The 24,689-nt window shown below is 38.2% G+C and overlaps 1 protein-coding gene across 2 annotated transcripts in view; it reads right to left on the reverse strand.

Moving 5' to 3' along the window:
• Positions 1-23,198, reverse strand: part of PIK3C3 (phosphatidylinositol 3-kinase catalytic subunit type 3) — a 142,645-nt gene extending 119,447 nt beyond the window's left edge. Inside the window, exons 1-4 of one of the 2 annotated variants that reach the window (XM_032421464.1) lie at positions 22,995-23,198; positions 19,394-19,582; positions 14,962-15,105; positions 6,861-6,990 (exon numbers count right to left, since the gene is read on the reverse strand). In XM_032421464.1, coding sequence (XP_032277355.1) covers positions 6,861-6,990; positions 14,962-15,105; positions 19,394-19,582; positions 22,995-23,062 — 531 coding nt within the window. In that variant the 5' untranslated portion in view covers positions 23,063-23,198. The remainder of the gene's footprint in view (positions 1-6,860; positions 6,991-14,961; positions 15,106-19,393; positions 19,583-22,994) is intronic. The other variant, XM_032421465.1, reaches the window with a different exon arrangement.
• Between the last annotated feature and the right edge of the window lie 1,491 nt (positions 23,199-24,689).

Here is a 24,689-nt window from a genome sequence, read left to right on the forward strand (position 1 = left end):
TTGGTAGTCACATCCAAAACCCCAGGTGGATATGCATCCTAGTCATAAAACTCTTATGATATGACAAGCTGAAAAACGGAGCAGATAGGAACAATGGGCAAATTTGCTCAAGTAAGGCCCACAGTCATTAAAAGGCTGGGTCATGGACAATGAAAGTAAATGCTCCAGAGCTCTGGCCTTTGATTATTTTCACAAATCAATTCAAACAGAAAGATACTATATTTGTAAATATTAATTAGGAAAATTTAGAGCTGGGTAAAAAAAAGATAATGAGGAAGAATTGGGGAGGGGTGAGTATATTTTAATGCATTCATTTCTTCCTATTTCCTATGAAGTCTAAGAAATCCAACTTATAAAAAACAAGAACCAAACCGAAGACTGTCCCATTTTGTTTTCTTTTCCTCAAAGGAAAACTAGGCATGTTCAAAAAATGATGTAAAATCATCAGAGAGGTTAATTCCACTAAAAGCCCTCTGAAAGCATTTGACTTTTAAAATTATTCAACCTAGAAATCAGGCTTTTAAACTTCAGTTACTCATACTGCAGTTATAATTCAACTTTCATAGCTGAACAAGCAATAAGTTGAATAAGAATGGTTAGTCCAGCTTGTGTGAGGTTCTCTGCTTAATAATTATCTAATGCCATCTTTCACAAGCCATTTAAATAGTTCATCTTCATTTCACAGTCCTCTTGTCCCATTATCCCTAGGCAGTCAAGACTAAAGCACTTCTGTAACTGAATAAACTTTCTTACACGGCAGTTTGAAAATTGTCACTATGCTATTTATTTTGGCTCATGGGTACGGTGCGTGGTAACCATGCTTTGCTATTATTAAGATTTATCTACACCTTTCTACTCTGAGTCCAACTGCCTTCTCAACAATTAGAAACAATCATAGTAAATTTACTGACTGGAAAATCAAAGTACAAGAAATAAACTATTCAGTTCTAACCATGTCAGCCTCTTCTCATTTACTTCCTTAAAATGGTAGTATGAGAAATAAGAATATTATACCTAAAATCTGTTCCTTCTGTATAAAAATGGAAACACAAGCATACACATTCTTTCCCAGTTTTTAAAAATGTATTGTACCAGAGACAATTTTAAAGTGTTCTGAGGAAGATAATGACAATCTAACTAAACAAACTTTTTAATGTGGAACCAGAAAAATGAGAAGGGAAGGAAAATGAGAGGAAAAGAGAGCTACTGTGGCACAATTTTAAGAACAAAACAAATATGGAAATATAATTTTAAGTTCAGACATAACAAGTATCAAAGTATACTTTCTCTGGTATAAGGCAAGGGAAACAGACTCAGGAAGCTAATCTGAAAACCTGAACTAAAGAAGCAGTTACTAATCAAACAACAACAACAAAAATCGAATCTAAGAGCAGAGCCACATCATTCATATTAGGCAGGTCCTGAATAATACTTTACTCTAAGCACAGAGATCGCAGAAAAAAAAGGAATGACATGAACAAGCACATTCACAACTACAAATAGATGATTACATATTTATGCTCTACTAAGGCGATAACTATAAAATCCAGGTAGATAAATAATCCTGATTATCTGCTATTTCAGTAACTTTTTTTTAAGATTTATTCACTTGAGAGAGAGAAAAAGAGAGAGGGTGCACACACGAGCAGGGGGAGGAACAGAGGGAGAAAGAGAATCCTCAAGCAGACTCCCCACTGAGTGCGGAGCCTGGCGCAGGGCTCAATCCCTGGACCCCTAGATCATGACCTGAGTGGAAATCAAGAGCCAGAGGCCTAACCAACTGAGCCACCCCAATGCCCCACTATTTCAGTACTTTGAAAATAACAGAATATGAATAGCTACACAGGACCTCAGAAATCATCCATTCTAAACTTCTGACTTCACAGGCTCAGAATTTATTTTCTGTGATTCAGTGGGATGGCCAAGTCTCTGACTCATACTGCAGTGCCCTTCCCACTGAAAAGTTCTTCCAAGTGCCCAAGCTTCCAATTTCACCAAACCTAAGACATCATCTTTTGAAAACACATTCTTCCTCTACAGCAGCAGGGATAGAACAGGTTCTGAAACCTCAAACAGCATGACCAACTGCCATACAGAAAAGAATGAAGCACATAACCCAAGTGCCAAGAAAGAGAAAGAGCTGACTTCAGAGGGGGAGCAGTTCCTTCAACAATGCTACAAACATGATGTATTTTTCCATATAGGGAAAGTAATTACTGGTTTTAATGGTTTCTCTTTAGTCTGTGGGGAGCATGAAGTAACACTAAAGCAGGGTGTCACAGTATAGCAAGCTCTGAAGTCTCCACTCAGAAGTAAAAAGTACAATTCGATTAGGAGCAAAGAACTTTGAAAAGAGTTCATCTCCAATTAGCCTCAAAAAGGCTGTTAGATACTCATTCTCATTAATTTTTATTCCCATTTTAAAGATTTATAAACTAATGAATAAAGACTTATTTGAAAACTGTTAACTACTCTGGGAAATACAGACAACATATAAATTTTAATATCTCTTAAAAATTTAGGACCCGGGGTGCCTGGGTGGCTTAGTTGTTAAGCATCTGCCTTCGGCTCAGGTCATGATCCCCGGGTTCTGGGATCGAGCCCCGCGTCGGGCTCCCTGCTCAGCGGGAAGCCTTCTTCTACCTCTCCCGCTACCCCTGCTTGTGTTCCCTCTCTCGCTGCATCTCTCTCTGTCAAATAAATAAATAAAATCTTTAAAAAAAAAATTAGGACCCAACTTGCCATATTCTTCAATATAAAGAATTGAGACTACAGACAACTCCTACCAATTGACAAACATGTTAAGAAAGCGTCTTCCCAACACCTCATTTAGCTCTGCATATGCATAGACATCATTTCTAAAGCTGCAAATGTGCACTAATAACCAAAAGAATAAATATAAACCCATAAAACTCTAACGGGTTATTGTTTCAATCATAAAAAAGTTGATCATTATCAAGTCACATCTCTTTTGCTACCATAAAATTCAAAAGATAAAAACGAGAAATGCGTAACATCATGAGACCTTAAAAATCCAAAAGTCCAGTTCAAATAAATTTCAATGCTGCGTATACTGATGTTTGAAAAATGGCATAGTCAGTTGTTATAAAAATTATGTTTGAATATTGCATCAAAAATAATTGGGGAAAAAAATTAGAAACATATGGACAGAAGCATAAATAATTTGTTTAAAAGAGAACCAAAGTAGATGAACTGTGCAACCATATAGCTTTGTATTTCTTGACTCTGCCTATTACCCCTCAAATTTGGAATTTCATCCATAATATGAATCATATTGCTATTTGCAAAAAAAAAATATTTAAAAGCTTTACTTCTTCAACACATGCTACATTCCTCCTGCATTTGAAATTTAACCTTTTGTGACCCATGGCTATTAATGAGCTGCTTTTGATAAAATTTCTATAACTATTCAAGGTTTACAAAAGTCACAAAGGGGGCGCCTGGGTGGCTCAGTTGGTTAAGCGTCTGCCTTCAGCTCAGGTCATGATCCTGGAGTCCTAGGATCGAGCCCCACCTCGGGCTCCCTGCTCAGCAGAGACTGTGCTTCTCCTTCTCCTTCTGTCTCTCCCCCGCTCCCCCACCACTTATGCTCTCTCTCACTCTCAATCTCAAATAAATAAATAAAATTAAAAAAAAAAAGTCACAAAGAGTAGCATAAAGTTCATCACTAAGATAAACCCTTAGAGAGAAGGTAGGCACATGAAAAGCTTGAGAACTTTCCTACATCCCATATAAGAATGTAAACAAAATCTCAGAATGAGTAGCTGTACTGGAAATTAAAACGTATTTATTTAATTACAGAGGGGAAGATGACAACAGTAATTTGGTTAGAAAGCTTATGAGGTAAAATACTCATGAAAGAAATTGAGGAAGACACAAAGAAATGGAAAAACGTTCCATGCTCATGGATTGGAAGAACAAATATTGTGAAGATGTCAATGCTACCTAGAGCAATCTACACATTCAATGCAATCCCCATCAAAATACCATCCACTTTTTTCAAAGAAATGGAACAAATAATCCTAAAATTTGTACGGAACCAGAAAAGACCCCGAATAGCCAGAGGAATGTTGAAAAAGCAAAGCAAAGCTGGCGGCATCACAATTCCGGACTTCCAGCTCTATTACAAAGCTGTCATCATCAAGACAGCATGGTACCGGCACAAAAACAGACACATAGATCAATGGAACACAACAGAGAGCCCAGAAATGGACCCTCAACTCTATGGTCAACTAATCTTTGACAAAGCAGGAAAGAATGTCCAATGGAAAGAAGACAGTCTCTCCAACAAATGGTGTTGGGAAAATTGGACAGCCACATGCAGAAGAATGAAACTGGACCATTTCCTTACACCACACACAAAAATAGACTCCAAATGGTTGAAAGACCTAAATGTGAGACAGGAGTCCATCAAAATCCTAAAGGAGAACACAGGCAGCAACCTTCTCAACCTCAGCCGCAGCAACTTCTTCCTAGAAACATCACCAAAGGCAAGAGAAGCAAGGGCAAAAATGAACTATTGGAACTTCATCAAGATAAAAAGCTTTTGCACAGCAAAAGAAACAGTCAACAAAACCAAAAGACAATCGACAGAATGGGAGAAGATATTTGCAAATGACATATCAGATAAAGGGCTAGTATCCAAAATCTATAAAGAACTTATCAAACTCAACACCCAAAGAACAAAGAATCCAATCAAGAAATGGGCAGAAGACATGAACAGACATTTTTCCAAAGAAGACATCCAAATGGCCAACAGACACATGAAAAAGTGTTCAACATCGCTCGGCATCAGGGAAATCCAAATCAAAACCTCAGTGAGATACCACCTCATACCAGTCAGAATGGCTAAAATTAGCAAGTCAGGAAATGAAAGATATTGGCGGGGATGCGGAGAAAGGGGAACCCTCCTACACTGTTGGTGGGAATGCAAGCTGGTGCAGCCACTCTGGAAAGCAGTATGGAGGAGGTTCCTCAAAAAGTTGAAAATAGAGCTACCATATGATCCAGCAATTGCACTACTGGGTATTTACCCCAAAGATACAAATGTAGGGATCCGAAGGGGTATGTGCACCCCAATGTTTATAGCAGCAATGTCCACAATAGCCAAACTGTGGAAAGAGCCCAGATGTCCATCAACAGATGAATGGATAAAGAAGATGTGGTATATATATACAATGGAATATTATGCAGCCATCAAAAGGAATGAGATCTTGCCATTTGCAACGACATGGATGGAACTGGAGGGTATTATGCTGAGTGAAATAAGTCAATCAGAGAAAGACATGTATCATAGGACCTCACTGATATAAGGAATTCTTAATCTCAGGAAACAAACTGAGGGTTGCTGGAGTGGGGGGTAGGGTGGGAGGGATGGGGTGACTGGGTGATAGACACTGGGGAGGGTATGTTCTCTGGTAAGCGCGGTGAATTGTGCAAGACTGTTGAATCTCAGATCTGTACCTCTGAAACAAATAATGCAATATATGTTAAGAAAAAAAAAAGAAGAAGAAAATAGCAGGAGGGGAAGAATGAAGGGGGGGAAATCGGAGGGGGTGATGAACCATGAGAGACGATGGACTCTGAAAAACAAACAGAGGGTTCTAGAGGAGAGGGGGGTGGGAGGATGGGTTAGCCTGGTGATGGGTATTAAAGAGGGCACGTTCCGCATGGAGCACTGGGTGTTATGCACAAACAATGAATCATGGAACACTACATCTAAAACTAATGATGTAATGTATGGTGATTAACATAACAATAAAAAATTTAAAAAAATAAAAAGAAAGAAAGCTTATGAGGAAACTATGATATCATTTTTCCATAAAAGAGCAACACTAAAAGACAAAGAATGAACTTGACAACAAAAATTTTATGTTGAAGAACAAAGCCAAGCAATGCAAGTACTTATTCTTTATAATTAAGATTTCTTCCATATGTAGGTTGAGGCAACAAGCTATAAAATGCCTGGCATCAAAACTTTCTCCAGACATTAAAGAGTCATCCATACAAGTAAGATTGAAAAGGAAATTTACATATAAGAATTAAAAGAGTCTCTCAGAAGAACTGTAAAAGGATCTTTACACAGTATCTGGCATAGTGCTTTGTGAACAAAAAAAAGTTATACTGTTGTGATTTAAGCACAGAATTGATCCGAGTTTTTCTTTTTTCCTAAATGAAAACACTACATTAAAACAATTTTTAAAAAAAAGGTAACAATTCAGCGCCTGATTACAAAAAAAGAAGTGGGGGAAGTGTGAGAGCAATTGAGACCAGGTAATAATTTAAGCTGGTTTTATAGTGTTACTTCCAAGCAACATAAGAATGTCTAGCATGTAATACTTGCATCTTTAAGACTATGTCACCAAAAAAGGTAGACAGTCATTTTGAAAGTATCACCAAAAGCTCTACATTCTCAAATCTGACAGAATTATAAACACAAAAGACCACATACTGTATAATTCCATTTGTACAAAATGTCCAGAATAGGAACATCCACAGAGATAGAAAGTAGATTAATAGTTGCCAGGGGCTGGAGAGCAGAGGGAAAGGGGACTGACCACTAATAGGTACAGTGTATGGCCACATTTTTGATGAAAATGTTCTAAAATTAAATAGTGACATGACTACACAATTCAACTTTTAGTGAATTTACTAAAAAACCACCGAACTATACACTTTCCAAGAGTGAATTTTACAGTATGTGAATTATCATTCCAATAAAATTATTATTAAAAAATTAAATTTAAATTAAAAAATGATCTGACAATTCATAATGCCAATTTCTTCTACAGCAGGCATCACTCAGAGCTTTCCACCTGTTCTGATAGTTTCTTTTTTACCTTGGCAAGGCGGCTCATCTGATCTTCTGAAAGAGTACTGCTTGTTCTGCCAGGAGTTTTTGTGGGTTCTGATCCATCTGCTTCTACATTAGGCCAGACTTTCAAGTCATGCATCCCTTGGCGAAACATGCTGGTGAAAAGAGAATGTTCAGGGTAGAAGTAAATTAATGCAGTTCATTATAGGACATTTCGGTTCCCAAACAGAGAATTCCACACAGGAAAATGCATGTCTCTCTTGCCAAGCTTGAAGCCTCCAGTGGGTTGTAAAGCAATTAACCAAGCAACTAAAATCCATGTAACACTTTTTTACATGCCAGTCTTTGCTCCTCCACATAGAACTGTTACAGAAATTTTAAAGGTAGAGTAGAAACAGAGAAAGTTCAGTGATGGACCACACACTTCATTACTTCAGTGGAGATCTTAGAAAAAATAGAGACCAAATTCCTACCCAATGAAAGAATGTCACATTTAAAATGACTAAAACCAAAATTTAAATAATTACACTACTCTCCACTTTAAATGGCAATTCAGCAGAGCTGACTGTAAGTCAAAATGCTGAGATCTGAATCCCAGCTATGCCATCATCTATTACCTACATGACCTTGGGTAAATTACCTGTGTGTCTCAGTTTTCTCATCTATAAACTAAGATTATAAAGAGTACCTGTATCTTGTTAGAAAAATTAAACAGATGGGCAGAAGTAAAAAGTACCTGAAATAGCGCTGGCACTAAATGTTAGGTAAATGTCAAATATTTAGTGTGTGCAGGTGAGGAGGTAAGTCCATTTTGCACACTCTCACATTTAATAATTTTTCAAATAAGGTACATGGTAGATATATTGATATGGTATTTTTAACTGTAAAAGGTTTACATAAAATTTTTAAACCATTACTATCATGTTCTAATGGAAAATTTCTTCACAGATTTTCCAAAAGTAATAAAGAGGATTTTCATTGATTATGTAATGTATATAAGCAATGATGCCATAAACAATTAGAATGGGAATGATAAGTGACTGCTACAAGCTCATGAGCACACTAAGGGTAAGGTATAACTGTACTTGCTATAAGGTCTCTAAGGTTGGCAATTAATAGGTACTATCCAGCAACCATATGGAGGCCCGATAAAAAATGCACTGACTCGGGGCGCCCGGGTGGCTCAGGCGTTAAGCGTCTGCCTTTGGCTCAGGTCATGATCCCAGGGTCCTGGGATGGAGCCCCGTATTGGGCTCCCTGCTTGGCGAGAAGCCTGCTTCTCCCTCTCCCACTCCCCCTGCTTGTGTTCCCTCTCTCGCTGCGTCTCTCTCTGTCAAATAAATAAGTAAAAAAAATTTTGAAAAAAAAAAAAAAGGCACTGACTGGTTGTGAAGAATCAAAATTCTCAATATTTATTTATTATATTAAAGATCAAAAAAAAGTTAGATTACAAAAAAGCCCATATGCAAGCCTTTTATAAAGATGACTTTCTTTCAACTCAGGTATAGATTCAACATCAAGTAGACCCGCTTAGTCTCTAGGAAACTGGGTATGGTGAAGCAATAATGCCACTTTAGATGAATATCCTTAAATATACCTGGAGAAGCAGAAGGCCTGCCTTTCTTCTCTCTACCTCTGTGTCCCCCAGTGAATACTATGACTGGCTGAATGTAACTAAATCAAAAATAAGTACATTTGGCAGGAAGTCAGTTTAATAAATGATTTAGGTGCCCTGGGATGGATCTGGAGAGAAGATTTAAGGATATGGGATGTGGAGGGGTAGGGGTGATGCCAAGTGACTCAAATGATCAAGTGAACATATTACTTTCTTTTGACACTAATGGAACCTCTGCAGAGTTACACAGCCTCCAGGTGGCAAGCCAGAAGATGCTCAGAGCATCGTGTCCACTTGGGAAATTAAGCCAAACAGGCAAGACAAAAGAAACAGCACAGCAGGATCTCCTTCAGACTCCAGCAGGGGCCCCAGCAACAGCCGCTGCTCCCACTCCCAGGGCCAAGCCACTACAGCAGTCACCGCCCTGACTTCTGAATTCGCATCTGGAAAAACATCTGCAAGACAAATCTGCAGCTTGCCCATGGTTCTTTGCCAATTCAACCTACCGATCGATCCATTCTTTAGCTACTTAGAAATCCCACAAGCTAAACTTTCAAAATGAAGACAATTAGTTATTCTAGCTGTATCTTAGGAGATCAGTCTTTCAGTTATTAATTACACTACACTCCAAAAAGCACTGCTTCACACGGACTCAAGTATACCAAAGAGACATTAGCAAATACAAGAGTTGGTAGTCACAAGGTTCCCAATACTATATGACAACTACTACACACTCTGAAGACCACTTTTTAAAAGCTACTAAGTCCAGGGGCGCCTGGGTGGCTCAGTCGTTAGGCATCTGCCTTGGGCTCAGGTCATGATCCCAGGGTCCTGGGATCGAGCCCCGTGTCAGGCTCCCTGCTCAGCGGGAAGCTTGCTTCTCCCTCTCCCACTCCCCCTGCTTGTGTTCCCTCTCTCTATGTCAAATAAATAAGTAAAATCTTTTAAATAAATAAATAAATAAATAAATAAATAAATAAATAGCTACTAAGTCCATACCAGGACTATTTAGGGGAAAAGGTGAAGAACAACTGGTGTGACATCACTGTTCAAGAAACATCTGGGGGCACCTGGGTGGCTCAGATGGTTGAGCGTCTGCCTTCGGCTCAGGTCACAATCCCGGGGTCCTGGGATAGAGTCCTGCATCAGGCTCCTGGCTCAGCGGGGAGCCTTCCTCTCCCTCTCCCTCTGCCTCGGCTCCTGCTCATGCTCTCTCTCTCTCTCTGTATCTCTGTGTCTCAAATGAATAAATAAAAAATCTTTAAAAAAAAAAAAATCTGAAGAAACTACAGTCTAAAGCACTATTTCCCTAAGTCACAAAATCTGTGGTGGCACATGACGTGATTTTTAATGGTCGGTGGAAGAAAATCTGCACAGGCTTCCTTCTGAGGACACCAGAAGACTGATGTTTTCTCTCCCTGAACATCAGCAGCAGCCCGTACAGAAGCAGCTGTGACCCAGCAGTCCAAGTGGACATGTGCTCCCTGCCACAGTGTCAGGAACATCCTGACCAGTCGCACAGAGCACCAGTACCAGAAGCGGCACACAAAGTCCAGTCCTGTGCTAGGGGATGCCTGAGCTTGTAGCCACTGCAACCCACTTCGTGCCCTCAAGAAAAGGCCCCAGGACACACAGAGAAAAAATGAGTTATTTTAATTTCATAAAATTTCTTATGCTTCTTTTTTCTGAGGTGAAGGTCAGTATAAACACCGGCCTAGAAGTAGATGATCCAGCTTTTCTGCATTCCTTCCCCACTGTTCAAAGTATCCAGAAACCTCTACTAAAATCTGATGTCATCATTCGGCTAACTGATGACGAACAACCATGTAAGAGTTGGACTGATTAACAAAGAAAATATTGATGTAAAACCTTACCTTTTACCTTCAATTAAGTGACAGTGAGCTAAATATCTGACTAGGCACAAAAAGAACCATTCTAATTAAAGGCCTTTCTCTGTAGGTATTGTTTATGTATTTTGCAAATCAAATACATTTACTATTATTTATATTCCACTGCAGTTTTTTTCCTTCAGTTACCAAAACCTAAAAACATAGTTATTCTCATTGTATTTATTTTATCGTTACCCATCAATGTCAAATAATACTTGCTTTCCATGTATATTAGGGATATTAAGCTTTTGCTTCAAACTAAATTAAAGGTAAAAAAAGAAGTGAGCTGGTTCAAATAAAAAATCAAGTACATGGGAGACTATGGACTCTGAGAAACAAACTGAGGGTTCTAGAGGGGAGGGGGGTGGGGGGATGGGTTAACCTGGTGATGGGTATCAAAGAGGGCACTGAATGGAGCACTGGGTGTTATATGCAAACAATGAATCATGGAACACTACATCAAAAACTAATGATGTAATGTAGGGTGATTAACATAACATAATAAAATAAAAAAAAATCAAGTACGTAAGAGTATACTTAGTACAGAGATAAGGCAGGAATTCTGAAAGTAGTAAGTCAACAACTCCTATTTGAGAAACCCTGTTCTAAACGAGGGAATGTCACAGAATCAGTACTGCTCTCCAACATGTTTCACATGCATCTGACATCTCAGGTGTTCAGGCCATGGAGGGACACCATAACCTATTGTCCAGTTAAGAGAAAACAGATGACTCTCCAAGATTCAAAGTCTTAATTTACTTAATATCGGAAGTGAATTTAAGTCCCACTTAATTGCTACTACTACCTTCATGGAAATATCTGGGGTTTAATTACTTCATAAATTAGAACAAATACTACTGATTTATCTTTAGGCCCATTTCCAGCATGGTTTGGATAGGAAGTAAAGGAAGTTGTCTTTTACTAGGATTCATACAGAAATACAAATAAAGCGAGCAATGGGATGAAGTCAAGGAAGAAATTCTGAAAACTGCAAACCTATGTCTGACAAGTCCACTACTATGAAAAGGTTAATGCAGTGTTTTGCAAGCTGTGATCCATAGGTCTGCAGAATCACTCAGGATGCTTACTAAAAATGCTGATTCTTGGGCCCCATCACATTCTTACCAAATTTAATGAGAACACAGGAAGATGCTTGTCTAGTGAGCTTACCAGGTGCTCCTTATTCATAGGTTGATTACTACTGACTTCATGTACTTTTCAAAATCTTGCCAAAAGTCAAGTCAAACCGCGTCACAAATGTTAACCTGAGAAAGAGTTTGGCTTTAAGCAGTTCATTTCACTCCACTTCTGTGGAAATTTCGTCTGTCTCACACTTACTGTCTAGTCAGTGTCTCCTGAAACTATATCCTAAGGTCATCTAAAATGCACAGGTGTACTAAAAGAGGTGCTTTTATGAGGGAACCTCCGGCTGATTATTCCAGAAGGCAAACCACTTATAAAGAGACCAAGAGGAAAAACCAAGAGGTCTATCTGTTAACTGTTTTTAAGAACATTTAACCACTAACTATATAGTAAGAGTAATAAACTGTTGCCCATGTTTCTTCTGTGTGGCAAGCAAACCCCACTCTAGTAAAGGAAAAAGGAACAAGCATTCTAGAAAAGGAACAATACTGATTTAATAATATGTCCATTCTACTGTAACATGCTATTTTACCCAAATTATATCTAATGTGTCAGACTATGTCTAAATTTGTTCTTGCATGTATTTCAATAATAAATATCTAATAGTTACATTAAACTAAAATACCTTCATATTACTAAGCAACCAAGGTATTCAAAATGAAATTACATCTAGGTTTTATTCATGAATTGAAACCTTTCTAACACACCCTATTCCTGGATGGAAAAATTCAATATTACAAAGGTGTCAATTCTCTCCTTAATTAACATACATATTTCAATATGATTTCCTAACAAAATAACTATGAGCTTTCTTATTTGAGGAAATAATAAAATTTATCTAACAAAACAGAATATCCAGAGAAATTATAAAAAGAAAGCAAATAAGGAAGATCATCACCATCTAGTATTAAAACATTTTATAATATAATAGTATTCAAAACTAACAGAGTACCTCAGAAATAATGATAGCTAATACTTAATAAACACTCATTAAGTTAACTATGTGTCTTCAGTAATTTATCATCATAAACTATTCTGTAAATACTACTGTTATATCCTTTTACAGATGAGGAAACTGAGGCAGAAGGAGATTAAATAACTTGCCTAAGGGTACACAGATATGAAAGGAGTCAGGATGTGAACCTAGATAACCTAGTTCTACATCCTGCATCCCTAACCACCACCATATGATGTACAACACTGCTTCTCTTAGACTTCAATACATGATGATTGAATATATAAAGGTACCACTTCAAAATATTTGAGAACAATGGCTAATTTAATAGTGTCAAGACAAATAACTAGCCATTTGTTGGGTTTTTTTTTAAGTTGATTCCCAATATATCACTCCTTTCACAAAAGTAATTTTAAAGATTTACTTATTTATTTGAGAGAGACAGTGCAAGCAAGAGCACAAGTGGGAGGGGCAGAGGGAGAGAGAATCTCAAGCAGACTCTGCACTGAGTGTGGAGCCCGACTCAGGGCTCTATCTCAGGACCCCGAGATCATGACCTGAGCCGAAACCAAGAGTCGGATGCTTAACTGACTGCGCCACCCAGGTGCACCTCACAAAAGTGATTTTAGATGAATCAAATACTTAAATGTAAAGGACTGAAATCATAAGAAGAAATATTTTTTAAAAACAGAAAAGGACTGGGGCGCCTGGGTGGCTCAGTCGGTTAAGTGTCTGCCTTCAGCTCAGGTCATGATCCCAGGGTGCTGGGATTGAGCCCCACATCGGGCTCCCTGCTCGGCGGAAGCCTGCTTCTCCCTCTCCCACTCCCCCTGCTTGTGTTCCCTCTCTCGTTGTGTCTCTCTCTGTCAAATAAATAAATAAATCTTTAAAAAAAAAAATAGAAAAGGACTTTCTAAAACATTAAATTCACAGGCCATAAAAATAAAAGCTGATCAATTCAACATGATAATTTAAGATGCATGAATGGCAAGCAAAGAAATACACACTAACTCAAAAAAAGTCAAATAGGAAAAACAGTACTTGTAACATGTAACATGCAAAAGGCTAATTTCATTAATCTACAAAGACCCCCATACATTAATAAGAAAAATGACAACTCAAAAAAAAAAAAAAAAAAAACAGAATTTCATGGCACATGAATTATATTTCAATTTTTGAAAAAAACTGGCAAAGGACATCAAAAAGCAATTCACAGAAACATATACACAAGTAGTAAATGAACATATCAAAATATGATCATCTTCATTTACATTTAATGATGTGAAAATTAACTCAGGAGATAAAATTTTCCAACTTTAAAATGGACAAAAACTAGTAAGTTCGATAATACCTAGATTTTGCACCGAAAAGAATTAGGGCTTCTTTCAGAGATTCCAGTTCCGGGGTGGAAAATTGCCTAATGAGCCTGAAATAGCTTGTCCACCAGAAAGCAAAGAAGCTACCAATGACTACTGGAGTACTGTCAAAAAAACATGGGATCAGCTCGAAGGGACTCTTATGACCAAAAATGGGAGTTTTTGAGGATTATTAAGACTAAAGACAGCAATTAATCGAAACATTCCAGAAATGTTTAAGACTAAAATTTCATGACAAAACTTAAAAACAAAAAGAAAAATAAAATCAATCATCAAATACGCAAGTTACCAGGACACCAACGCATTCTTAAAATTGGTAAAGGGGAAAAAAATTGAACATTCACCTGTCTTTCCTACATGAACTGTATACCAAGGTAACTCAATACTTGAGAAAAGACCATGTTCTTTAGTGGAAAATTCCAATTAATAAACACAGAAAAGAATAATAGAATATCACCAATTCTTGGGGCGCCTGGGCGGCTCAGTCAGTTGGGTGTCTGCCTTGGGCTCAGGTCATATCAGGCTCCCTGCTCAGCGGGGTGTCTGCTCCTCCCTCTCTCTCTGCCACTACCCCTGCCTGTGCTCTTGCTCTCTCTCAAATAAATAAAATTAAAAAATATATATATATCACCAATTCTCTAAAAGTAGTGATTCTTCTGGGAAAGAGAAAAAATACCCTTCAGGATTATGCTTTTGTTTTTTTTACATTTAGCTTCTATTATCTGTAAATTTTTAAAAACTGAGTTGACAACTTTCTATTATAATCATTATTAGCAAATTTGTGCTTTCAAACCCCACTTATTGTCCTGTCACTATTTTGAGAAAGCAAAAAAAATTCTATTAACAATGAAGTTACAGTATACATCAAAGGGCCATCTTGCTTTTTCTAGCAAGATTCTAGTTTCTAATGACTATTTTTAAATAGAAATCACATTACCAATCACTAACAGTAGGTTTCTTAATTAATCTATCTGCATATCCCATAGGAAATATGTGTCAAATTCAGTCTCAAGAATGAAGGAATCATACGTACCACATAGGTTTTCACTTCCTACGACAGACAGAATCAGACTGGGTATAAACTATTCAAGCTCTCCCAAAAAGAAAAGCTCTCCCAACACTCCTATAGAGAAGACAAAAATGCTTACCCATATTTTCCAAAGAGTGAAACTGTTGTTCCTCCCACAGGCACTGCCTTCCCTGGTCCATACACATCCCATACTGTGAGGGCCACCTGGGCATTCCTGGGCAGGTCAGGGTACTTTACCGGAAGTTTCAGCCATTCATTCCAGCTATGGGAACAAAGTCAACAAAAACATAACACTAAGGAAATAAAATGTGTGTGTGTGTGGTGTGTGTGTATGTATATAAACTTCCTTTTAAATTAACCATATAAGATCTGCCCAGAGAAAATGTCCCAAAAGATTAGGTTAATACTACAAAAAATGTGGCACTTACCTTAATTTTGATGTAGGCAACCTCAAGTTTAAATACAGAACACATGAAAAAAATTTTTGAAAAACAAGCTTACAGAAATTAACACTGGTAAATTCTTTAATCAAGAAATTCAGGAGGCGCCTGGGTGGCTCAGTGGGTTAAGTGTCTGCCTTCAGCTCAGGTCATGATCCCAGGGTCCTGAGATGGAGCCCCACGTCGGGCTCCCTGCTCAGCGGGGAGCCTGCTTCTCCTGCTCCCTCTGCCTCTCCCTCCCTGCCCCACTCGTGCTCTCGCTCTCGCTCTCTTTCTTTCTCTCACTCAAATAAATAAATAAAATCTTTAAAAGAAAAAAAGAAAGAAAAGAAATTCAGACGTATCACTAAGACACAAGGAATATAATAATGGCTCATAAAAATCTGGGAAAACACAAACCTATCAGAACCAAACTTGTTTTGAACCAAACTGTGATTATCTATAAGCTTTCTCCAGAACACAGTTTTATATTATAAAGAGAAAAAAACTCAGAATTATTCAAAAAACTGCAATGGATAATATTGTCCTATAATATACAACAGTACCTCAACAAAGCAGAAAACAACAACCAAAACCTTAGAGGTCAAAGTAGACCATCCACTACCTTCATAACATGAAGAAGTTATCAGACTGCTTTGGACAGACGTGACAATTTTTAACGTGAGATTTTTCTGTTCTTCGAGTTATTTCATTAATATTGATAAGGCTTAGCTATCAGTTTTTTTATGCTTCTAAAGCGTATTTGTATATATCACTTCACTAAGGAATCTTTGTTCTTAATAATTTAGTCATGACAGCACAGCTCTTCTTTTAAATTCTCTATTCATCTCTGCAAATTTTCTTCTGCATTCAAACTTCGCACTGAATCTATTTGATAATTTCAACTCCCTTAAACAACAGATGGCTTTTAAAATCCCAAAAGAAAACTATGCAAACAATACACAAAGTAATACCCAGCGGACACATAGAACTGTTTCTCTCTGTTTACTCAAAATTATTCTGTTTACTCAAAATTATTATCCAAGGGTCATATCCCAGTCTAGGTCAAATACATCTGCATTTTAAGAAATTGAACAGAATTTTCAAAAACTTAAAGGACAAATCATTTATATCCATCATATAAATTCAAGGACCTATAGGAAAATTAGACATGACTACCAATTTAAAGGAGAATCAAAGTCATTAAATTCTTTTCTTCTATCAAGTTCTTAAAAAAAATAAATTGTATGCTCAAAAAAGACATTCTCCAGTACAGATAAGCTTGAGGAAATAAGTAAATTTATTTAATTATTATCCACACAGTGGGCCAAATTGAAAAGGTAAATACTAAGCAGTTTCATCTTGTGACAAGGAAAAAAAACAGAGATCAATTAACACAAGCTAAAGTTAGAAAAATCTGTAACAATATCTAAAATGACCTATGAAAATTCTTACCTCTATATTCTGTCCTTTGCCTAGAAGACAATGCTTATGATCAAGCAACCATCTGCCTCAAACCTTCTGCCATCCAAAACCATGGCCCCCACACCTTTTTAAAATCAAAGCAACTATACTTTAACTTGCTTTATACCAGACTTTTGCAGAAGAGTTCTTTCGAAGAAAATGAATCTGCAGCTATAAAATAGTTTCGAAACTACCTTAGATATTCTAGAAATTATGGAAAGTTCTGATAAGACATCAAAAAGCTGTGAATTCTGAACATCATTTTGTTCTCTCCCTCCCCATGCATCATCCCTTCCCCACACCCGCAACTCTCACTGAGCTAAATCCACCTGGCACCTGTGTGGCTCAGTCAGTTAAGTGTCTGCCTTGGGCTCAGGTCATGATCCCAGAGTCCTGGGATGGAGCCCCTAGTTGGGCTCCCTACTCGCAGGGAATCTGCTTCTCTTTTTCCCTCTGCACCCTCTGCCCCCTGTAACTGGGAATTTGCTTTTTCTTTATTGCCAAGGCATGGAACAAAACCACTATACATACAATTTCCCTTACAAGAAAGGTGGAATTCACCATAAATGTTGACTGTCTAGATCTAAATTTGTAGTTTTAAGTCTTTTTTGAAGTCACAAACCACCTCAAAAAATCTAACAAAAGCTTTGAGTTCTGTCCCTGTAAAAATGCACAAGATACAAAATTCTGCAGACAATTTCAGGTTTGTACAGATCTCCTGATTCCAGTTTTAAAAACCTGATACAGGGATGCCTGGGTGGCTCAGGTAGTTAAGCGTCTGCCTTCGGCTCAGGTCAGGATCCCAGGGTCCTGGGATTGAGTCCCGCATCAGGTTCCCCACTCAGCAGGCAGTCTGCTTCTTCTCCCTCTGCCTGACACTCCCCCCGCTTGTGTACACTCACTCTTCCCCCACCCCGACAAATAAATAAAATCTTAAAAACAAAAAAAAACTTCTAAGAAAAACCCCAATACAATTAAGGAATCCTGGTCCATTGTTTTAGATGTTATTATGGTACTACAGTTTTCTTTAAAAAATACACAGAAATACAGTTAAAATGATATCATATTTGGAATCTGCTTCAAAATAACTATGGGGATAGATGAAACACAACTGGCTTTGAGTTAGTAATTACCGAAGCTAGGTGACAGGGCCTTGGAAGTTCATTATATTATTCTCTCTATATTTACAGGTTTGAAATTTTCCAAAATAACAAGTGTGTGTGTGTGTGTGTGTGTATATGTATATATATATTATACATACATACTTGGGTGTGTTTGTATGTGTTTATAGCTATCCACAAAGAGACTACTAAAGAAATTACACCATTAAAATAGTTGGTTTCAATGTAGCCAGATCACTAGGGCTCAGGATTCTGCTCTCTGAAAAATCCTTTCCAGTCTACTAGACCACACCTGGTAAACATAGGGTTGTACGCTCAACAACACAACCTGGTAATCCATCGGTCACACCCTGTCTTCATTAACACTGTGGGCGTAAGTTCTTCCCTTTAGAGGCACACAACCTGTGTATCCTGCATTGAGCCTCCCAGGGTGCTGAATAACAGTCACTGAAGGAACAACAAAACTGTGCCACATAATCTATCAAATAAGAAGGAACAAGACTGGGCGCCTGGGTGGCTCAGTCGTTAAGAGTCTGCCTTCAGCTCAAGTCATGATCCCAGGCTCCTGGGATCGAGTCCCACATCGGGCTCCCTCCTTGGCGGGAGGCCTGCTTCTCCCTCTCCCACTCTCCCTGCTTGTGTTCCCTCTCTCGCTGTCTCTCTCTCTGTCAAATAACTAAATAAAATCTAAAAAAAAAAAAAAGAGACAAGACTTTAAATTCAGGACCCACAAAAGTGTTCTGGAAAAACAGGAACTTCATGTTCATTATATTTACCTTGCATCCCAACAACAGTTTGCTAATGCACCATGCTCAATAAACCATGAACTTTAAGGAAAAAAGTTAGTTTCATATTGAAAATAATAATAAAAATCTGATCAGAACAGATGACAACAGATATTTCTGTTGTCTGAGAGATTTCATCAAATCTGAGCACCAAATATCAAGCTGGACATTTCAGATTATCCAGAAATGTTCACGTGTTCAGGGCACAGAGTGGTAAAAATGTAAAGATGTTACACGTGTATTTTTGGTTTGGGTCATTTTGTGAATCAGTCAAGTTCTTATAAAAATATGTGAATATACTGAATACAAACATAAATTCACTTCTACCTAAATAGTACTTACAATACTACTATATATAATACTTTATCCCATCTGGGTAGGTCGCTGCTTTAAACTACTGGATCAGGGCGCCTGGGTGGCTGTCGTTAAGCATCTGCCTTTGGCTCAGGTCATGATCCCAGGGTCCTGAGATGGAGCCCCGCATTGGGCTCCCTGCTCTGCGGGGAGCCTGCTTCTCCCTCTCCCACTCCCCCTGCTTATGTTCCCTCTCTAAATGTGTCTCTGTCAAATAAATAAATAAAACCTTAAATAAATAAATAAACAAACAAACAAACAAACAAACTACTAGATCAATGCTTATAGGTATTAAATATAATTTTTTAAAAAATTTCCTCTGTAATGCCTACCAAATCATACTTACAACATCTATAAAGAAATGGGAGAATAGTCTGGAACCCACCATATGCAAGACAACAACTTACTTCCATCTTGTACTAAATGCTTTGTAGGATGTTCTCACTGGCAAGGCCAGAGGCTTCCCTTCTGCAAAAACTTGACAAGTAACATAAAGGTCAGAGCATGTCTCTTGGTACAGTCCTGAAAACTTCAACATTGGGTCTTCTAGAACAGCTTTATAACTCTTCTGTTCTCTCTTCCCTTCCAAACTTCCTCTGGAGGCATAAGAACAATAATGTTTAGACATATTTTTTTAAGCATATACACAGAAAATACTAAGAACAGTTTATGGTTGTATCACAGTAACCTTCCGCTACCTCAACATTTTCTTGTATATAAAATTAAAGTCACTTTTACATCTAATAAAGGTCTCTTAAAGTCCCAACATGCCTAAGATCCTTCCAATCTTCACCAACATATTTCTCTATTTTAGGCTTTTACTTAATTTTAAATCCTGTCACCAACTCTTAATCTACCTTCTAGAGATCACCAGCTTTCCAGGCCTTAGTTTCCCTTTATTAATTTCAAGCTGAGCACTTATTCATGTATTCATTCAACATACATTCACTGTACCAGGCACAGAGGACCAAAAATGAAAGATAAGATAAACAATACAGCATTACAAGAAAATGTTGTCTTTGTTTCCACTTACTTTTTTTTAATCTTCCACTTACTTTTAATTGAATGTTTTCTATTACTCTTTCAATTTTGTTACTATGTAGATATATTATCTGATCAGTTCTTTAAATTAAAAAATACAATGTTATAAGTCATAAAAGATATGTACAAGACATTAAAAAAGAGGTAGGAACATCGCTTGGACATCAAGATTATGTCAAATATTGTGCCAGGGATTTTATGTACTCTTTCTTACTTTTCACCCTTTTCTCATTTTATAAATAATGAAGCAGACACTCAGCGATCAAGGTCATTATTCAAGATAACAAAATAAGTAACAGAGCTGGCAAAAGAGGCCAAAGTGGGGCGGCTGGGTGGCTCGGTTAGAAGTCTGCCTTCGGCTCAGGTCATGATCTCAGGGTCCTGGGATCAAGCCCCACGTCAGGCTCCCTGCTCAGTAGGGAGCCTGCTTCTTCCTCTGCCCCTTCCCCTGCTTGTGCTCTCTCTCTCTAAAATAAATAAATAAAATCAAAAAAATAATAATAATAATAAAGAAGCCAAAGCTAATGTCCTTCCTTCCTACTATAGAAAGACATACCAAAATGTCTCAGGAGCATGTAAACTTGCTTGGGAGCCAAGAGCTTAGTATCCCAGATAGATGCCTGAAATGAGCCCAAACAATATATGGGTGATGAGAGCCAAAACAGTAGGGAGTCGTCCCAGACAAAAAGAATACTATATACAGATGCAAAGAAGCGAGAAGGTATGTGTTGGGAAACTACAAGTTGTTTGGTATAGCTAAAGCATAAAGCTCATGGGGTAAAGAAGCTAAAGATGAGAATGAAAAGTAGGTAGAAAATGAAGCTAGTAGCCACCATATTCAGTAGAGTGCCTGACACAAAGTGAACATTCAAAAATCTGTTAAATTATTTGAAGTGAGAGTAATGTAATCAGATTTGTACTTTTGGCAGGAGTATAAAACATAATGGAGAGGAAGGACTGAAAGCAGTTAGAAGACTTTCAGTCCACATTAAAAAGGAAAAAGGTAGACTAAGGCCAGGGTTGTGGGGTAAAAAAGGGGGCATGGATCAAAGATATGAAGGTATATTCAAGAAAATTTGTAAATGATCAAAGAAAGAAGGTAAGAGAGGGGTGTGTGCAGAACTCAAAGTTTCCTGTCTTAACCAACTCGATGAATGATGCCAACAATCACCAAAATAAGTGACACAATACAGGAAGATCAGAATCAGAGGGGTAGGCTAATGATGTACCAGTCTCAGACAAGTTGCTTCAGCACATCCAAAGTGACCATGTCTTGCAGGAAGTTTGATATCTGGTTACGGTGTAAGAAAAGAGACATCAAAGTGCAACTTGTTATTAAAACTGTCACAATAAACTAAAAGCCTGGGGAGAATAAATTGAATTAAAGAATTCATTATTCTCTCATTATATGATTCTTTTCTTTTTTTAAAGATTTTATTTATTCATTTCAGAGAGAGAGACAGAGAGAGCACAAGCAGGGGGAGAGGCAGAGGGAGAGGGAGAGGCAGATTCCCAGCTGAGTTGGGAGCCCGACATGGGGCTCGATCCCAGGACCTGGAGATCATGACCTGAGCTGAAGGCAGATGCTTAACCATCTGAGCCACCCAGGCGCCCCTCTCATTATACGATTCTAAGTTGATACTTCCTGCCCCCAGTGATCAACAATGGCAGTCTCAGAAGCTAAAAGATGGTTAAGTACTGAATTTTGCCAAACTTCTAATTTACGCTTTCACTTTGCCTCAAAATACCCAATGTGTGTGTGTGTGTGTTAATGACAGACCAGTGTTTTTTACTTTTCTTCTTTCCTTCTAAGGTTCAAAAGTTTCAAAAAAAAAAATCATTCATATGTCCAAGAAATACTGAGAGGAATGAAACTGAAAGAGAGCCCTTTACCAAACGACAGTAATACAGTCCTATATAAGCATCTAGTGCCACATGCTGTAGAAATTTTCTGAAATGGGTGTGTAAATTATTTTACAAAAGTATAGTTTGGTTGTTGAAATACTATTTTTACTATCACCACAAAATGGATAGTAAAAGATTTGTCAGAGTCTGAAGTAAGTAACTTCTGAAAATAAAAACAATCCTTTAAAGGTGCATCTGACAACTGAGAAAATGTATTCACTGCATGTATGCAGCCCTCTGCCAGAGGCACATTAGATGAATATTGACTAAACATATTATGAATGATGATATGATTCATAATCTGTGATAGCTTTCACATATGAAAACACTTCTATAAGACTGCCTTAAAATGAACATAATTTCCAACTCAGTCCTACCCATCCCCAATCTCCAGTCCATTAATCTCATCTCAAGATGTCATGCTCTTGGCCTTTACTTCAACTGTGATGCTCCAAGATCTTACTGCAAGGCCTTTCCTCATATCTTCTAGTCCCTTTCCAATTGGCACCCTCATCTTTGACTGACTCCCAACTTCCCTGGGTAAACAAAGCCACACTGTCCCAAAGATTCAACCTAAGCTTCCATCACCTCCCGTGATTCTAATACTGTATCCATGTACTCATCTTATTCTCAACTACCAGATCAGTTCTCCGTAATATCCGTAGCCTCCATTCCACCTGCCAGCCTGTTCTAAAGTAAAGATCTTCCAACTATTAATGGCGGGAGGGCAACTTTACTGAGACTTGACTTCTTAATCTGTAAAATGTAAAAACCTTCAAAAGGTTGCTGCCAGCAGCAAAATGCTTTGAAGAAAGTAAAACACCGTGGAACTTAAGGGCATATTCCTACTGCTATCCTTCTCCCAGAGACCTAGTCCTCAATCCTTTCACAAGGCCCCCCCTCTCTATGCTCCGGTTCTCCTCCGCTTCGCTGGCTACAGCCCTCCCAGCCGCCCCCAGGACCGCCTTCAGGCTAATTAATAACCATCTTCCCCCCCCCCCCCCCCCCCGGCTCAGCGTCCCTAAGCCCCAACAATCCCAGTCACTGTCCCGATTCTCTTACATCTTAAGCTGCACGTTGATGTCCAGGTCACAACTGTAGATGTAGTGAAACTTCTCCGCTTCCCCCATGGCACCCTCTGCAAAAGCGGCACCAACTGCTAGAAGCAAAGCGCTGGAAAGTCACCGGGAGCGAACAGGCTGAGCCTCACAACACAGGCGCTTCCGGTTCCGCCTCTCACGCTTGGTGCCACCAATCCCTGCCCGGAGCGCGACCCGACGCAGCGGAACTCCCCGCCCAACTTTTCCTTCTGCGCATATGCAAAAGGAGCCCAACATATTGCTTAAGGGTAGGATTCCGGAAATACAGCCTATCTGGTTACATTCCAGGCTTCCTGTGTTTTTCCTGTCTTAAGAGAGCTTTTTTTTTTTTTTTTTTTTTTTTTTTTAACTAAAGCTGTCGTTTGAGCCTGAGCTGTTCCTAAAAATCAAAAGAAAATTCGACTCAGTCTTCACTGGTTGCAAGCTAAACAGAGAGCAATCACAAGAATTAGAATTTTGCCAAGTTTTATTTCCAGTGGCCTTTCGGAAAATTGCAGACTTAATCACTAATTTGCTATCTCAAGGAAAGATTTACTCTGTGCTGTAAAGAGTGGAGAAAGGACTAGACAAGGAACCAAGAAACCTGGGTTCCATTTTGGCTCTACCAATATTTATGCTACTTTGGGCAAAGCATTTGGTACTTGTTTACACTGGTAATATTCAGACCCAATGCAGTTATCAAGACAACCCTAGTTAGAACCTAGAAACATCCAGTAAAGATCTAGAACTCAGTTTTCTGAATCATCTGAACTCCTACAATGCTTATTTTTATAATTTAATATTATCTAAACTCATGATCTTTATTTTCAACTAGATTCAAAACTCTTGGAAGGCAAGAATAGTGTGCCATTTACTTCTGTACCTGCCTCCATTAGTGCTTAATACATTGTTGAGTTTAATAATTCCTATCTTTATTATTGGTGAAATTGAATAAAATTCTCCATTTTGTATATGTTTATTTTTCGGTGCCACATTGTGACAAGGACATGGCTAGAGTTTGTATAAATTACAGTAATTAGGGGGGAAATATGTTTCAAGAAAAGGTTAGAAGGAGTGTAGCTGTTTAAGCTGGAAAGGCAAAACATGGCTTATGCACAATGTTTTTTTGTTTTTTTTTAAAGATTTATCTATTTGAGAGAGCGAGAATGAGAGAGAGAAAGAGTACATGAGGGGGGGAGGGTTAGAGGGAGAAGCAGACTCCTCGCCAAGCAGGGAGCCCGATGCGGGACTCAATCCAGGGACTCCAGGATCATGACCTGAGCCGAAGGCAGTTGCTTAACCAACTGAGCCACCCAGGCGCCCTATGCAGAATGTTTTGGCCAAAGTAAGTTCTCAAAAATATTTGTGAAAGCAAGACTCTGGAAAAAACATGATAGTTATCCTCCTATAACTTAAAGTTCCCACAAAAGAGAGAACAGAATTGATATGTTCTTAAATGTAACTACTACCAATGATTGGAACTTAAAGTAAATGTAATATCAGCAAACAATAGAAATTAAACTTTCTAGTCATCAGAGCTGTCCAATAGTAAAACAAATAGTTACAAGTGCCCTGTCTATGGAATAATTCCAGCAATGGGTGTGAGGTTTGATGTGAAACAGGTTTATCAAAATTGAATAAAATAGTGACAGTTTATGAAAGACAAATTCTCTGATCC

The sequence above is a fragment of the Phoca vitulina genome, unplaced genomic scaffold, assembly GCF_004348235.1.
Source record: "Phoca vitulina isolate PV1807 unplaced genomic scaffold, GSC_HSeal_1.0 scaffold24, whole genome shotgun sequence".
Taxonomy (NCBI): domain Eukaryota; kingdom Metazoa; phylum Chordata; class Mammalia; order Carnivora; family Phocidae; genus Phoca; species Phoca vitulina.